The 13111-nt window shown below is 38.2% G+C and overlaps 1 protein-coding gene across 1 annotated transcript in view; it reads left to right on the top strand.

The window, feature by feature from the left end:
* The window catches only part of SNCAIP (synuclein alpha interacting protein), an 88369-nt gene that overhangs the window by 50604 nt on the left and 24654 nt on the right, over positions 1-13111 (top strand). The window contains 4 exon segments of the mRNA XM_031061237.1: positions 6105-6735; positions 6737-6938; positions 8565-8744; positions 10187-10300. Coding sequence (XP_030917097.1) covers positions 6105-6735; positions 6737-6938; positions 8565-8744; positions 10187-10300 — 1127 coding nt within the window.

The following is a 13111-nucleotide window of genomic DNA, read 5'->3' as shown; positions in this document are numbered from 1 at the left end:
AGTATTGGCAAAAAATTGCAGGGAAAATCATGGTTTATCCACAATAAAGTATGATTAAGGGTAATTGTTTTTTCTGCGATCATGCATCAAGATAATGATCTTTTAGATAATGATCTATTAGGTAGCATAATAACCACTAAGCTGGACATTATCTCAGTTGTTTAGAGCAAGGTGCTAATTAACTCCAAGACTGTGGGTTTAAGCCCTGTACAGGCCATTCACTTAAGACCTGGACTCAATGATCCATGTGGATCCCTTCCAACTCAGAATATTCTGTGATTCTGTGATTTTTTTATCTTCAAAGATAAAAAATTAAAGAATGTGGTTTAGAAATGGACCAAGCTAGCACATTTTTCCTGAAATGAAGTATTAGCCAGAGTGCCCGTTGATTTCCAGCATTGTTTAATATAGACTGATGAACTGAAACAGAAATCAGTCCTTTGTGCTTTTGTTACTAAGCATGAAATTGGTTGTATTCTTTCTGGGCAAATTTTCTAAGGACGCTTGAATAAATGGTTCAAGACAACAGTGTTAAACAAGCTTCACTGAACTATGTCATTGTTGAAGTATATTCTGTCATCTGGGACAACTTTCAGTTGTCATTACATGGCTGTTTCAAATGAAGGCAAAATACTACTCTGGATCTTTATTCACTGATTGGTAAAAACAAATTCACTTTTAATGTCCAGCAGTTATCCTTCTGCACTGCTTGATTCATTCCCAAAGAAACTGCCATTTGAAAAATTATTCAAAATATTCGTTTTCTAATTGAGAAAAATAAATCAATGAGCAGAAAATTTCTGTCTCAATTTCTGTCTCAAGCTCTTGGTAGTTTTTAGTTGTATGAGAAAATAAAGTAAAATTTGATTTGGAAGCAGTGTTAAAAACCATCCATTTCACAGACTTGTATTCTATATTCTATATTCAAGACTATACTCTCCAAATATCTCCCAGGTAAATATGTCTGAAACAATAAAATACTGATTGGATCATTCCTTGGTAGAATACTGAAGAATTTTCTTAGTAAAAAGCCAATTGTGCTAGCTACATATAAGTTCTTTTCCTACCAAATTTTTGCATCCTCCCTCCTCTTTTTTCACACATTTTGTGTCAGAATGACTTCTTCTGATTTTTCATTAGAACTTTGTTTGCTATCTTCCTTTTATGTCCATAGATCACTCTATACAAGAGTAAACCAAATTTATTAATTTCAAAATTTTCTTTGCTTTTCCTTTATTATCTATTCGAGAATGACAGCTTTTGTATTATTCCTCCTCAAACCAAGATAAGAAAAAATATTCATTCACTGAGACACAAATTGTTTGAATTACCTGGAGAAGATGCACTGTTATTTAAAAGCATTAATTATTATTTACCCTGTATACTCTTCCTTTTTTCTTTAGAGTGACTCGAAATTCCATTTAAATGGGAGCAAACCCTCTCCATTTTAATCTGTGCAGGGTTGTTCTTTAATTGAGGTTCCCGTGCTATAAGAGTTCACGTTAAAGAACTCCAGTATGTATTCCTGGTACAGGTTATTGATATATTAAAACTGTAAAACAGTGCCACCTTCAGTCAAAATGAATTCAGTTAAATATGAATTTTGTGATATTAATAAAGGAGTAAATAGATCCTTGGATCTGGCTCTGATTTTCCACTGATTTGTAAGAGACACCCATTCCTCTATCACTTGGAGCCCACATACTCCTCTAAGTGTTGGTGATACATTGGTGATTACAAACATGAGTTTTTGGAAAGTTTCCCTAGTGTAGTCAACACGTCAGCACCTGTATACAAAGTCAGAATCACAATGCTTTGTCTTACCTGAATTAATGCAGGTGTTATTTGATTCAAGTCTCTGCTGAAGGCATATCACAAGGAAGAAGCTCAGGCATTTCTTTCAGATGACAGTAAAACTCCAAATACGAAACTTTGTGTAGATTTGCTGCAGGTCCCCTCCTAATATTACATGAGCATTAAGTTGAAATACTGCATTAAAAAAAGTATGGACAGTTGTCAATGCTATTCACAAGCTTTCTTAAAGTAAAACATGATACTGATATTTTCATTATACTCAGGACAATTTAGAGGCTTTTTTGTGTTTGGCATTTGACTGTAAGTATCACAGAAACTGCCTGTCACAAGTGTAAAATATCTGTGCAGGAGGTTATCTTGATGATTGGAGAAAACTCAGTTACCCTGTAGTTCTACAGATTCTCGTATACCAGATACTCCACCTCTCACCATTCTCTAGACACAGAGGTGATTGAAAAATACTCTGAAGTCAACAGATGCTTCTTAATGGAAACATGTTATAAGGATCAATTTTGATTCCTGAAAATAGAATCAGGTGGGGATTAAATTGAAAGATAAGTTGCTTCCTAGTTGTCCCCTTTTCTGCTTATTTGCCCCCAGTAGTTCTAGGACATCTGTAAGTAAATAAATTTATAAGAAAACCTATAAATAAGCCTGCAGGCCTCTGGACTCATTTGCATTTTGTCTTCCCCAAAAAAAAAAAAATAGAGCACAATATATAGTGAGGAACTACATCTGCAAATTTGGCTCTTGCAGGTTTTTGCCAGATAAAGTTTTTTTTTGTGCCAAAGAAATACTTTGACACCTCAGGTCTATCAGGCAGCTAACACTTCTTTACCAACGCGAAAGAAGTCTGCAATTTCTGTATTCCTCACTCTTTTTGCCTCAGTAACACAACAGTAGAATTATTCAAGTCTCTTATATTAATGAGTAAAAGTTTGGGAGATAATTTTGACACATAGTTGGGGAAAAAAAATTTTCATCTCTTTTTAGGAGTATACCAGAATTATTTCTCAGATTCTGGAATCAAACTAGCTGCTCTGTATTCTAGCCCCCTGCCTTAAACTCAGGCCATCTTTTACTGTTGTTTATAAAATAATCAAACAGTATTTATTTGACCCAGACTTTTAATGGCCCCTGTCTGAGTTCATAAGTATGGAGAGATGAGCAAGAGGCTTTTCCTCTGGAGCATCTGTTTAAGACTACTCAGCATAACTCCTGCTGTGCTGGTGCTTTGGGAGCTATAGGCAGCGCTTGCTTTTGCTTTTTTGGGGAGCAAGCATCTGAAAGCAGAAAGAAAGAGATTCAAGCCATGTCCCAGCCCACTCCAGGCTATGACTGCAGTGTCATGGAGAGGGAAATCAAGCTCTAACTGCCTAAGGACTGATGTAGCTCCCAAGGAGTAAATGGCGCAAAGAAATACTGTGTCTGCTAGTCTGACATGCTTTCATCCCTTCAGCTATATGGTTAAATACTATGTTCTAGTCCTTTGTTAAAAACAGTGGAAATTTATCATCTCAGTTAAGTGAAGAGGATAATTTTAAGTCAGTAAAAATATTGCTAACTGCTTTTGGTGTTGCAGTTTGGTTCTTTTTCCCTGGAAAAGCTGTGTTTGTAAGGAGATATTGATAAAAAATACAATGAAAAATGAAAGTACCTTACTCTGCTCTAACTTTAATGAAAGAAAGGAGAAGTACATGACTTCATCATTATCTGAGGCAGATTTGTAACAAACATCATTGCTTCTTCTCAGTGCCTGATTTTACAGTTTGGTCCCCAGTGGTTTATGTAAATGCATGTTATTAAAGTTAAAAAGTGGAGAAAGTGAAGCAACAAAATAAATGTAAACTTAAATAAAGTGACGACAAACAAAATGCTGATACCTTTTCCTCTGTCTAGACCCCTGTGTTGAAAGCAGTGTTTTCATAAAACTCAGACAGAATTCATTTCCATACTGAGTGCTTAATAGTTCCTGTCAGAACAAAACAGCTGGGAAACATATGGTATCCATTTCCCAGTATCACTTGGAAAAAATTTCACATGTAAATAAAACCAACATAAAAGTGTAGGCCTTTGAACCTAGAATCTTATACAATACATAAATAAGTCAGTACAATGCATTCTTTGTATTGGCCCACTAAGTTACATGCCTTTTGATTATTATTATTTTTATTTCTTCTTCGGAAATGTTTTCTTAAGCACTTCCAAAAGTATTAATGTAATTTTCAGACATCCATAACTACTAAGCCATACTAATCTTTTGCTTCAGATATTAATGTTGCACTGAAAGTGTATATATCTGTTTCCTTAGGAAGGTGTTCATGGCAAATTGTGTGTTTTGACCACAAATTAGATCCCACTGATATGCAGTTAGCACATGTTATAAATCTGCTTTGTTTAAACAGCATTCTTGACTTTCAGACTGCATTAACTCTTAGTGTACATTGAAAGGCGTGTAGTAACTGCCTAAATGCTTCTGTGGTTTTAGTGCTGTCCCTCAACTGAAAATAACAAGAGAAAGAAAACTATTTGCCAGAATTCCACTTACTATGACGATCATCAATATTACCAGAGGGGACTATTTCTGAAAGAGTACAAATTCAGTAGGATTGGGTTCAAGTTCAGTAGAATTAAGGGTTCAGTTGACTTGAGCTCCTTCCCTTCTCTCAAGTCAGATTCACTACTCAAACTGTCCTGCAGTGCACTGAAATAATTGCCTGGAAGGTCCAGAGCTATAGATATGGATGTGGATGTGGGTGTGAGTGTACACAGGTTATAGATATAAGGGATGGAAAGTTTGGCAGAAAAGCCAACATAGAGAGGAGAAGTTCAGAAGGAACATCATATCTCAATAAGTAGGCTTAATTTTTAGATCAGAGAATCACAGAATTGTTTAGGTTGGCTAGAGCAGGTTAAGCCAGGTCTGTGTCCAGTTGAACTCTATCTCTAATGATGGAGATTTCAAAAATCTCTGGGCAACTATGCCAGTGTTTGACCAGCCACACAATTTAAAAAGTGTTTTCTTGTGCTCAGATAGAATTTCTTATATTTCACTTAGTGCTGGCTGCCTCTTGTCTTGTCACGGAAAAGAGCCTTGTTACCTCTTCTTAATGATGAGATTCCTCCTGACCCTTTCCTTTCCCAAGCTGAACTGTCCCAGCTCTCAGTTGATGTTTATGAATTTCTAGTTCTTGTAAGAAAAATACATCTTCCAGAGGAAACAGGCCTTAACAACTGAGTTGTTATTGGTGCTAAAACAAATCCACTAAAAAACTTTGGCTAACTCTTTTGGTGCCCTCTCAGAAAATCATTCTACTCTTATGATGCCTCTCAGTGCAGAGCAGAGTACACACTAACATAGTTGGACCAGACCCCTGTAAATGCCACTAGGCTATTACTTGCAGAACAGCTCAGGTTGAAGGGACCACAGCAGGTCATGTGGTCCAATCTCCCTGCTCAAGCAGGGCCATCCCAGGGCATGTGGCACAGGATTGTGTCCAGGTAGTTCTTGAATATCTACAGTGAAGGAGATTCCAGAACCTCTCTGGGTAACCAGTTCCAGTACTCAGTCACCTGCACAGTAAAGGAGATCTTCCTCAAGTTTGGATTGAATTTCCTGTGCCTCAGTGTTTGCCCATTGCCTCTCCTGCTATTGCTGGGCACCACTGAGCAGAGCCTGGTCCCTCCTCGTGAAGCCCTCCCTTCTGATACTCATAGACATTGATGAGGTCCTGCCCCAGTTGTCTCTTCTCAAGGCTGAACAGGCACAGCTCCCTCAGCCTTTCCTGGTAAGAGAGACAGTCTTGTCCCTTACTAACAGGGACAGCCTGGACCCAGTCCAGGAGCTCCATGTCTCTCTTGTACTGAGGAGCACAGAACTGGACGCAGTACTCCAGATATGGCCTCATCAGGGCCAAGTAAAGGGTGAGGAACACTTCTAGATTATTGCTGGCAATACTTTTCCTGATGCACCCCAGAATGCCATTGGCCTTCTTGGGTACCAGCACACATTATTGGCTCACAGATAACTTATTTTCTTGGTTAGAACTTGATTAGAACTAATTATTTGTAATTATTACATTATATATCCTTGAGGAAAGTTTTTTTTTAGGAATGTAAAATTCTTCAGTTTTGATAGTGTTGCCATTAAATCTGTTTAGATATGAATCTGGCATGTTATCATATAATTCTTGTTCCCGGTATTTGGCCAGGTGTGTCTTTAAAAGCATGCTATCGTGTCACATGTCAGGTAGCACTCACTGCTAAATCAAATTCCTTTATTTCTCTAGTTTCCAGCAGCAGCTGGAACTGTGGGGTCTCAACTCTTCTTGGAAGTGCACAGAAACCAACAGGAATTGCAGATGTGTGCAATAAATTCAGACCAGTGAAGAGGGTTTCTCCATTAAAGCACCAGCCAGAAAGCTCTGAGAACAATGAAAGTGATGACCAGAAGAACCAGAAGGGAGAATACCAGAAAGGCAGTGATTCTCAGTCTGCACCTCCAAATGATGACCAGAGTCCAGGAGAAGGAGAGAGCCTTAAAAGCAAAGGCACCGAGCCTGCTGTTCTGCTTGGGGAGCTGGAGCACTATGACCTGGATATGGATGAAATTTTGGATGTGCCTTATATTAAATCAAGTCAGCAACCTGTTCCTTTTACAAAGGTAGCTCCTGAGAAAAAACTTTTAAGTGTGTGTTCAACTGTGAACGGTCTAAGTGTCAAGACCTGTCCTGCAGGGAGCGCGGAGAGCTCGCCTGCTGGCGGGACGCAGTTCTGTGTGCTGTCTCCTGTGAAAGGCGCTCAGCTGAGAAAAACACAGCCCATTATCCTTGATCAGCACAAGCATTCAGCCGAAGAATTAGAGCTTTCTCAGCCTCTAGTTAAGTGTAGCTCAGCCCATGAATCTGACGCCCAAGGCAAGGGCTAGTCACAAAGCTGAGAAGACCATGCCGAACTGCCACCGGAGGACTTTCCACCTGCAGACAGCAGTGGCAGAAAGCAAGCAGCTAGAGGAGCTGAGTATGAACTGGAGCAGTGCAGGGGGCCCAGAAGAGAGGAGTGAAGAGGTGAAAAAAATTAAGAGCATCTTAAACATTGTAAAGGAAGGCCAAATATCTTTACTGGTAAGTATCATCTTTTTCATAACAAACATAGAATAAAAGTGATCTATGATGTTGTTTATTAGGCTAGCTAAGCTGATATTCATATCAAGTGCCCTTTTTATCTTGTAGACTCCTTAGAAATTAAGCTTATGGGCTTCCAAATGCAAAGTATTAATATTTGAATAAAATATGTAGCAAAACCAAGATACTAGTTTTATGTATGCATGGCCAAGATTGCTGTTTTATGCAGTACACTGAAATTATAAAGAAGGCAGACATTTTAACTAATAGGATCATTTAAATATCAAATTTAAATCCAAACAGTTTTGCCTTTCACATTTGTGGGTCACTTTGCTCAATTATTGCTGGTTTACCATTATTGTTATATAGAAGTTGATGATGGGAACAGAGAGGCTTCTGTTGTATTCTGATTATTATTCAGGAGTATTTACGCTGTCTTGTTGCAGCAGCATTCTCAGGGAGGAGCTTTCTGTAAAGCCTTGTTGGCCTCTGACCCATATGAAGGTTTTTTTAGTAAATTCTAGCACTGTGATCAGGCACTGTCAATGTTGGTTTCCAAAGTAACTGGCTGCAAGTTAGCACAATGATGCAGAGCATGTGATCTCCACATGGAGCAGCTGGTGAAGGCACAGTGTATGTATAAAAACTGTTTTTGTTAGATTTTTGTTTAGCTTCTCTGCTTAGCAGTCTAACTCAAGCACAAAGGCATGCCATTAACATAGAAACAAGGACAAAGGAAGATATTCAAAACTAGACAGAGGCAGAAGAGAATATTAGATTACTCATTAAGAAATAAAAGCAAGATAAATTTGTCCTGAAATAGAAATTGGGGGAAAAAAGAGGACATCATAGGTAAGAAAATATGTATTTTTTCCAAAGTGGTTGAAACCTCTTCATGAAGTACACTCATGGAACAATACTCTGGCAAGACTGCATAACTCTAGGAACTTTGTTATTGCTACTTCTTGACTCTGTCTTCAATCATCTGTTTTTCTTTTGGAGTTTCTCAATCCAATTATTTTGTCTTTAAATTAGAATCGGGCAGAAATAATGTATTACATCATAGTGGTGTTGAACTTTGAGTAAATATCTCAACAGTTTTTTTCATGGAAAAAACCCATCACACCAAAGTCTTCTGTCATGTGCTTTAACTGTGTTTTAAATGGTGCTAAGCATAAGCTGTCACTTTTGTGATGAGCAAAATTAGTCAGGAATGTCTTTCAGAAGTCATGAATATTTTCTCTTCAATTACATATCAATATAATGCCAAAAAAAATTAAAAGGAGAGAAAACTCAAAATAGACAGAAATTATTAATTTATGGGTATTTTTGCAGTTACCGTATTGACTAGACTAGCGCAAAGAATTGAAGGCACTTAAGATCTTGCGCTGTTGCATGACATTTACATGAGGAGAGAAACTTCATGATTAATCAAGCCACTGAACATCCCACTTCTGTCCTAATGCTAGTAGTATCCAGGTTCTGTACAGTGAAGTGAAAAGCTCTGGATTTTGACTTGTAAAAGAACATGCCTATTGGGAAACCTATTGGCTTGTGTCTGGGGCTGTGAGGATAAATGTATCTTTTTATCCTTAGTTGTAACTAACATACGGCTTTTTTTAACAGCCACATTTAGCAGCAGATAATCTGGATAAGATCCATGATGAATGTGACAACAATCTGTTGCATGTAGCAGCATCAAAGGGACATGCAGAATGCCTGCAGCATCTCACTTCTTTGATGGGTGAAGACTGTTTGAATGAACGAAACATTGAGCAGCTAACTCCAGCTGGGCTAGCAATAAAGGTAACAGGCCCTTTCTCTACTGTTAGGCGACATAAAGGTCGTTTAGTTTCCTCCTTTGATGGCAGTAGAAATGCATCCAGCAGGATGTTATTTTTCAGGCTTTATAAGTGAGGGGAAAAAAACCCCTGTTGGCTGGTACTATATAAGCAAAGGAAAATGGATTACTACACAAGATGTAATATCCACTGTATAATAGTGACAGTTTTCACATTGTTATCAATGCATATACATTAATTTTTAAATCAGTCTACTGAATCTAGAGACTATTTGTTATATTTCAAGCAGCTTTCATTTAACTTGGATTCAGTTGTTTCTTTAAGGAGCATAACAGTTTCTTGTTTTTTTTACAAGTACTGGTATAGTCTTGTAAGACAAGTGTAAGAACAAGTTTACAAAGCATAAAAGCACCTTGAGGTGAAAATTCCTGGTTGTCCAAAGCAGTTGATGATTTACCCATAGTGGTTCTGGTTCTTTAGTGAGAGTGAATGGTTAAATGTCATTCCTTTAATCCTCTAAATACCTCAGGGACAAAGAAGGGAAGGGGTGAGACATAATACAAGAGTTTCTGTTTCTTTGAGGGGGTTTATTGTTACTTTCTTCCTGGCAAAGGTTTGGAAGCTGAGAAGACTGGTGGATTCCAGCCTGCAGTTTTGCATATTTAAAGCATCATTTCAATGACCTAGGGTCCTAGTGCAGGTGTCAGGGTAGGGGTTTTTTATTTTTCTGGACCAAGCTATATGATTAGAAAATTAAATTGATCCTAGTTGTACTAATAAAATGCTCTGAAATCTTGGCCTGTATCACACTGTATATTTACAATCTGCCAGTTTAAAGTCTCAGAAAACTTTTGCAATTTTTCTTCCTTGTTTATTCAAGGTGGGTATATGATGTATTTGTAAGCCAGTAAATTCTAGTACTTATCGCTTTTGTGGAAAAGAGGTGCACACCCCATATAATACAAGATTATGGGAGTTACAGTGGTATAAAGGAAGAGCAAGAAAAATGAATATCATTGTACCAGCGTTGAAGACCACTCTGGAAGTAAGAATAAAGAACCACAAGTTTTAGTTAAGCCAGATGACTTAAAGGCTCTTACAGAACTTTGCAATGACCCAGGACATGTCCAGTTATGTAAGTCATCATTAGAAATACTTGTGCTAGGGCACCCTCACTTGCAGGAAGAACTCCAACACATTCATACTCTTTTCTGTGAATGACAAAGAATGTTCAAGTATTATTGGAAGTAAAGGAACCAAATGTTAAATAAGCCAGCCTTTCTGCAGAAAAGGACAAAAGGTGTTATTGGCTTATTCTTTAAATTCTTAAACAAACTGGAAAGTTCTAATAATTCTGATAAACCTTTTGCTCTCTAGTAGATGTGTTTAGAATGGAAACAGCTAGATTTTAGAATGGAATCTAGACTTTTTTTTTTGCTTGTTTAGAATGGTCAGCTGGAGTGTGTTCGGTGGATGGTGAGTGAAACGGAAGCTATTGCAGAACTCAGTTGCTCGAAAGACCACCCAAGCCTTATTCATTATGCAGGTTGCTATGGCCAGGTATGACTTTCTTTTTCTTCTTCAAATGGATTACTTAGATGCTTGTACAAGAATTCGAATTAAAGTGTGTATGTCATTTTGTGGCTTTTAATTAAGATGTTCTGAATTAGTTGAAGTAGAGCAAAATCTTTCCTAACTTAACCTGTGTAATTTTTTCAGCATTTTCCCCTGTGAAGTTGTTTGTTTGTTTGTTTTTTGGTTGTTTGGGTTTTGGTTTTTGGTTGTTTGGGTTTTGATTTATAAGGTTTGAATAATGGCAAGGAGAAGATTAACTGGCATATTAGGTCAACCAATAAATCCTAAGAATGTCTACAGAAATTAGCTGTTGTCTAGAGGACTCATAGGATACATCAGAAGAGCAACAAAATTTTGCAATTTAAGAATTCATTGTATTGCCAGTGAAGTATGGTAGAACTTGAACATCATCTGTCTAGCTTTAGCCGCTTTAGTTGAAAACTACATACAAAAGTAGGTAGTAGATTCTGTAGATTCACAGAATATCTGTAGATTCACAGAATATTCTGATTTGGAAGGGACCCACAAGGATCATCTAATCCAGCTCTTAAATAAATGGCCCATATAGGGCTTGATCCCATAAGCTTGCTGTTACTAGTACCATGCTCTAGCCAGCTGAGCTAATTGTAAATCAATCCTGTTTCACATCTAACTTGTCTATTAATATTACAATGAGACAGCACAGAAGTACAGCATTCCAGTGTTTTGCTAATATCTGGAGGAACATTTATGCCAGTTACTTACACTACATTGTCTTCCCACAATGTCTGTTTTCTCCTAAGTAGATCTTGCAATAACCCATCTTCAAGGGACCTTCTCCAGGATCTACTGTGAAAGAAATAGTGATCAGTTATTCTTCTCTAATCTCTTTGGCAGATGGACCATTTGATCCCACAGTTTCTTTGATAGACATTTAAGATAAATCATGGAATCACAGAATCATAGTCTGGTTTGGGTTGGGATCTTAAAGATCATCCAGTTCCAACTCCCCAGACATTGGCACAGACACCAAACCTTACTGATTTTGTGCGAATGCTTTTTACTCTTCTTAAGAGACAGCAAACAAAATATAACCACTAAGAAAATCAGTTCTTTGCTGTGTGTGGTTGTCTCATTAAATGCCATACAATTATTGTGGCATATTTCTGCTGCTAACTGCTTCTGTCCAAGCATGAATTTACTGTAAGGGTAGGGAAGGAGAGGAGGCAGGTTTGGACAGCTGTGGTGCTGGGAGTCTACTTTTTCTCCTGCTGTTTCCATAGGCACAGAGACGCCCTTGTTTTCATGCTGTGCAAAGATCTCATTTTTTCTGCACTTCTCTACTATACAGATGTTACTGGTGTGAGACAGGACCCTGCTGGATATATGGATTGCTGGTGTTAGCAAGCTTGCTGTAAACCCAGCACTGAGGATAGAGAATATGTGAGCCAGATCAAAACAGGAATAGAGAAAAGAGTGCTTCCTACTAGGAAGAAAAAGTTTGGAAGAGAAAGTTGCATATGAACTTAAATTCATATCTTCACTTGATTAATCTGATTTTGTCCTCATCTCTAAAGATATTTATATAAACTAAAGCCAATGAAGTTTTGGAGTTTTTTCGTGAGCTATGCTATTTACTGCCAGAAACAGATCTGGCACACTTTATCTAGATTCTTTTCAAAGCAGAACGGAAGCTCTACCACTTGAAAAACACCAACCACAGTCAGCCACCCATGAAATTTGAAAAGGTGATATATAAATTGCTGCCAAATTTTCTTAGTTAGCTGAATGCCAAACAAAGTTCATATGTAGTGCTGATTATATATTTTTTTATAATCCATAAACAAACTTCAAATGTGAGGGTATATTGAGGCTGAAGGGGTGCCAGACTATCTTACCCAACTGTGTTAAGAAAAAAAAAACCTTTGAGAAATTTAAATGCTTACTTGGCGCTGTCCTGGAAGCTTTAATTTATTTTACCATTACTTACACAAGAGATAATCCATGTAAACACTGGTCTTGGCAGAATTACAAGAGTAATATTTTTACAAGGAAGACCTGTTATAGAATCGTTTTCTAAGAGATTCAGTCCGTCCATTGTTTCTCCAGGCATTAGACATGCACGCCATATTTTTCTTCAAGAATTATACTTTAGAATGGGCAGCAGAAGGGAGTTCATAGCAAAGTTCCTATGTTACAGGTCATCAAACTACAGTTGTGGCCTGCCTCCAAGGACATGTCAACAACATTTTATTTTTCCAGTCGGAGAGGAGACCACATAAGTTAATCTGATTGAAGAGAACAAAAGCTCAAAGTCAACCTATAGCCTGGTCAGCATAGCTCCTAGCAAGGGTTTCTTTAAGCATGATATTATGCAAGAGAAACCATGACGGCTGGCAGGCCTTTGCACACTGGGCTAAGGCATGAGTACAGGGCTGCCAGGTGTGTCTGATCCAGTTCACCAGTAACAGGAAGGTGGTGGTGCAGTCCTGGGCGCACATTGTCCTAGTCCTGACTTAGAGCTTCATGGGGCTGGCATGCCTTTCCATCAGGGCTGTTGTGGTAGTATGGACTGCACAGGTGGGTGCAGAGGGTGGGGAATGTCAAGGATTTGCATTTTCTGAACTCTGGAGAATCTAGAGAGACTTTGGGCAACCAGCCTGAAGCATGCTGGTGTTCTAGAAAGGATCCTGTGCACGCCTTGATGGTGGTACGGCTCCGGAGAGCACAGTGGGAAGGAGTGTACAACATTCAGATATTCAGATAGCTAACGAAACACCCGTGTTTTACACCTCAGGATATTTGCCTTCCTGTCTA

This window comes from Geospiza fortis, unplaced genomic scaffold (assembly GCF_000277835.1).
Source record: "Geospiza fortis unplaced genomic scaffold, GeoFor_1.0 scaffold44, whole genome shotgun sequence".
In the NCBI taxonomy this organism is placed as follows: Eukaryota; Metazoa; Chordata; class Aves; order Passeriformes; family Thraupidae; genus Geospiza; species Geospiza fortis.
Note: the sequence above shows the minus strand (reverse complement) of the source record. Positions and strands in the feature narration are given on the sequence as shown.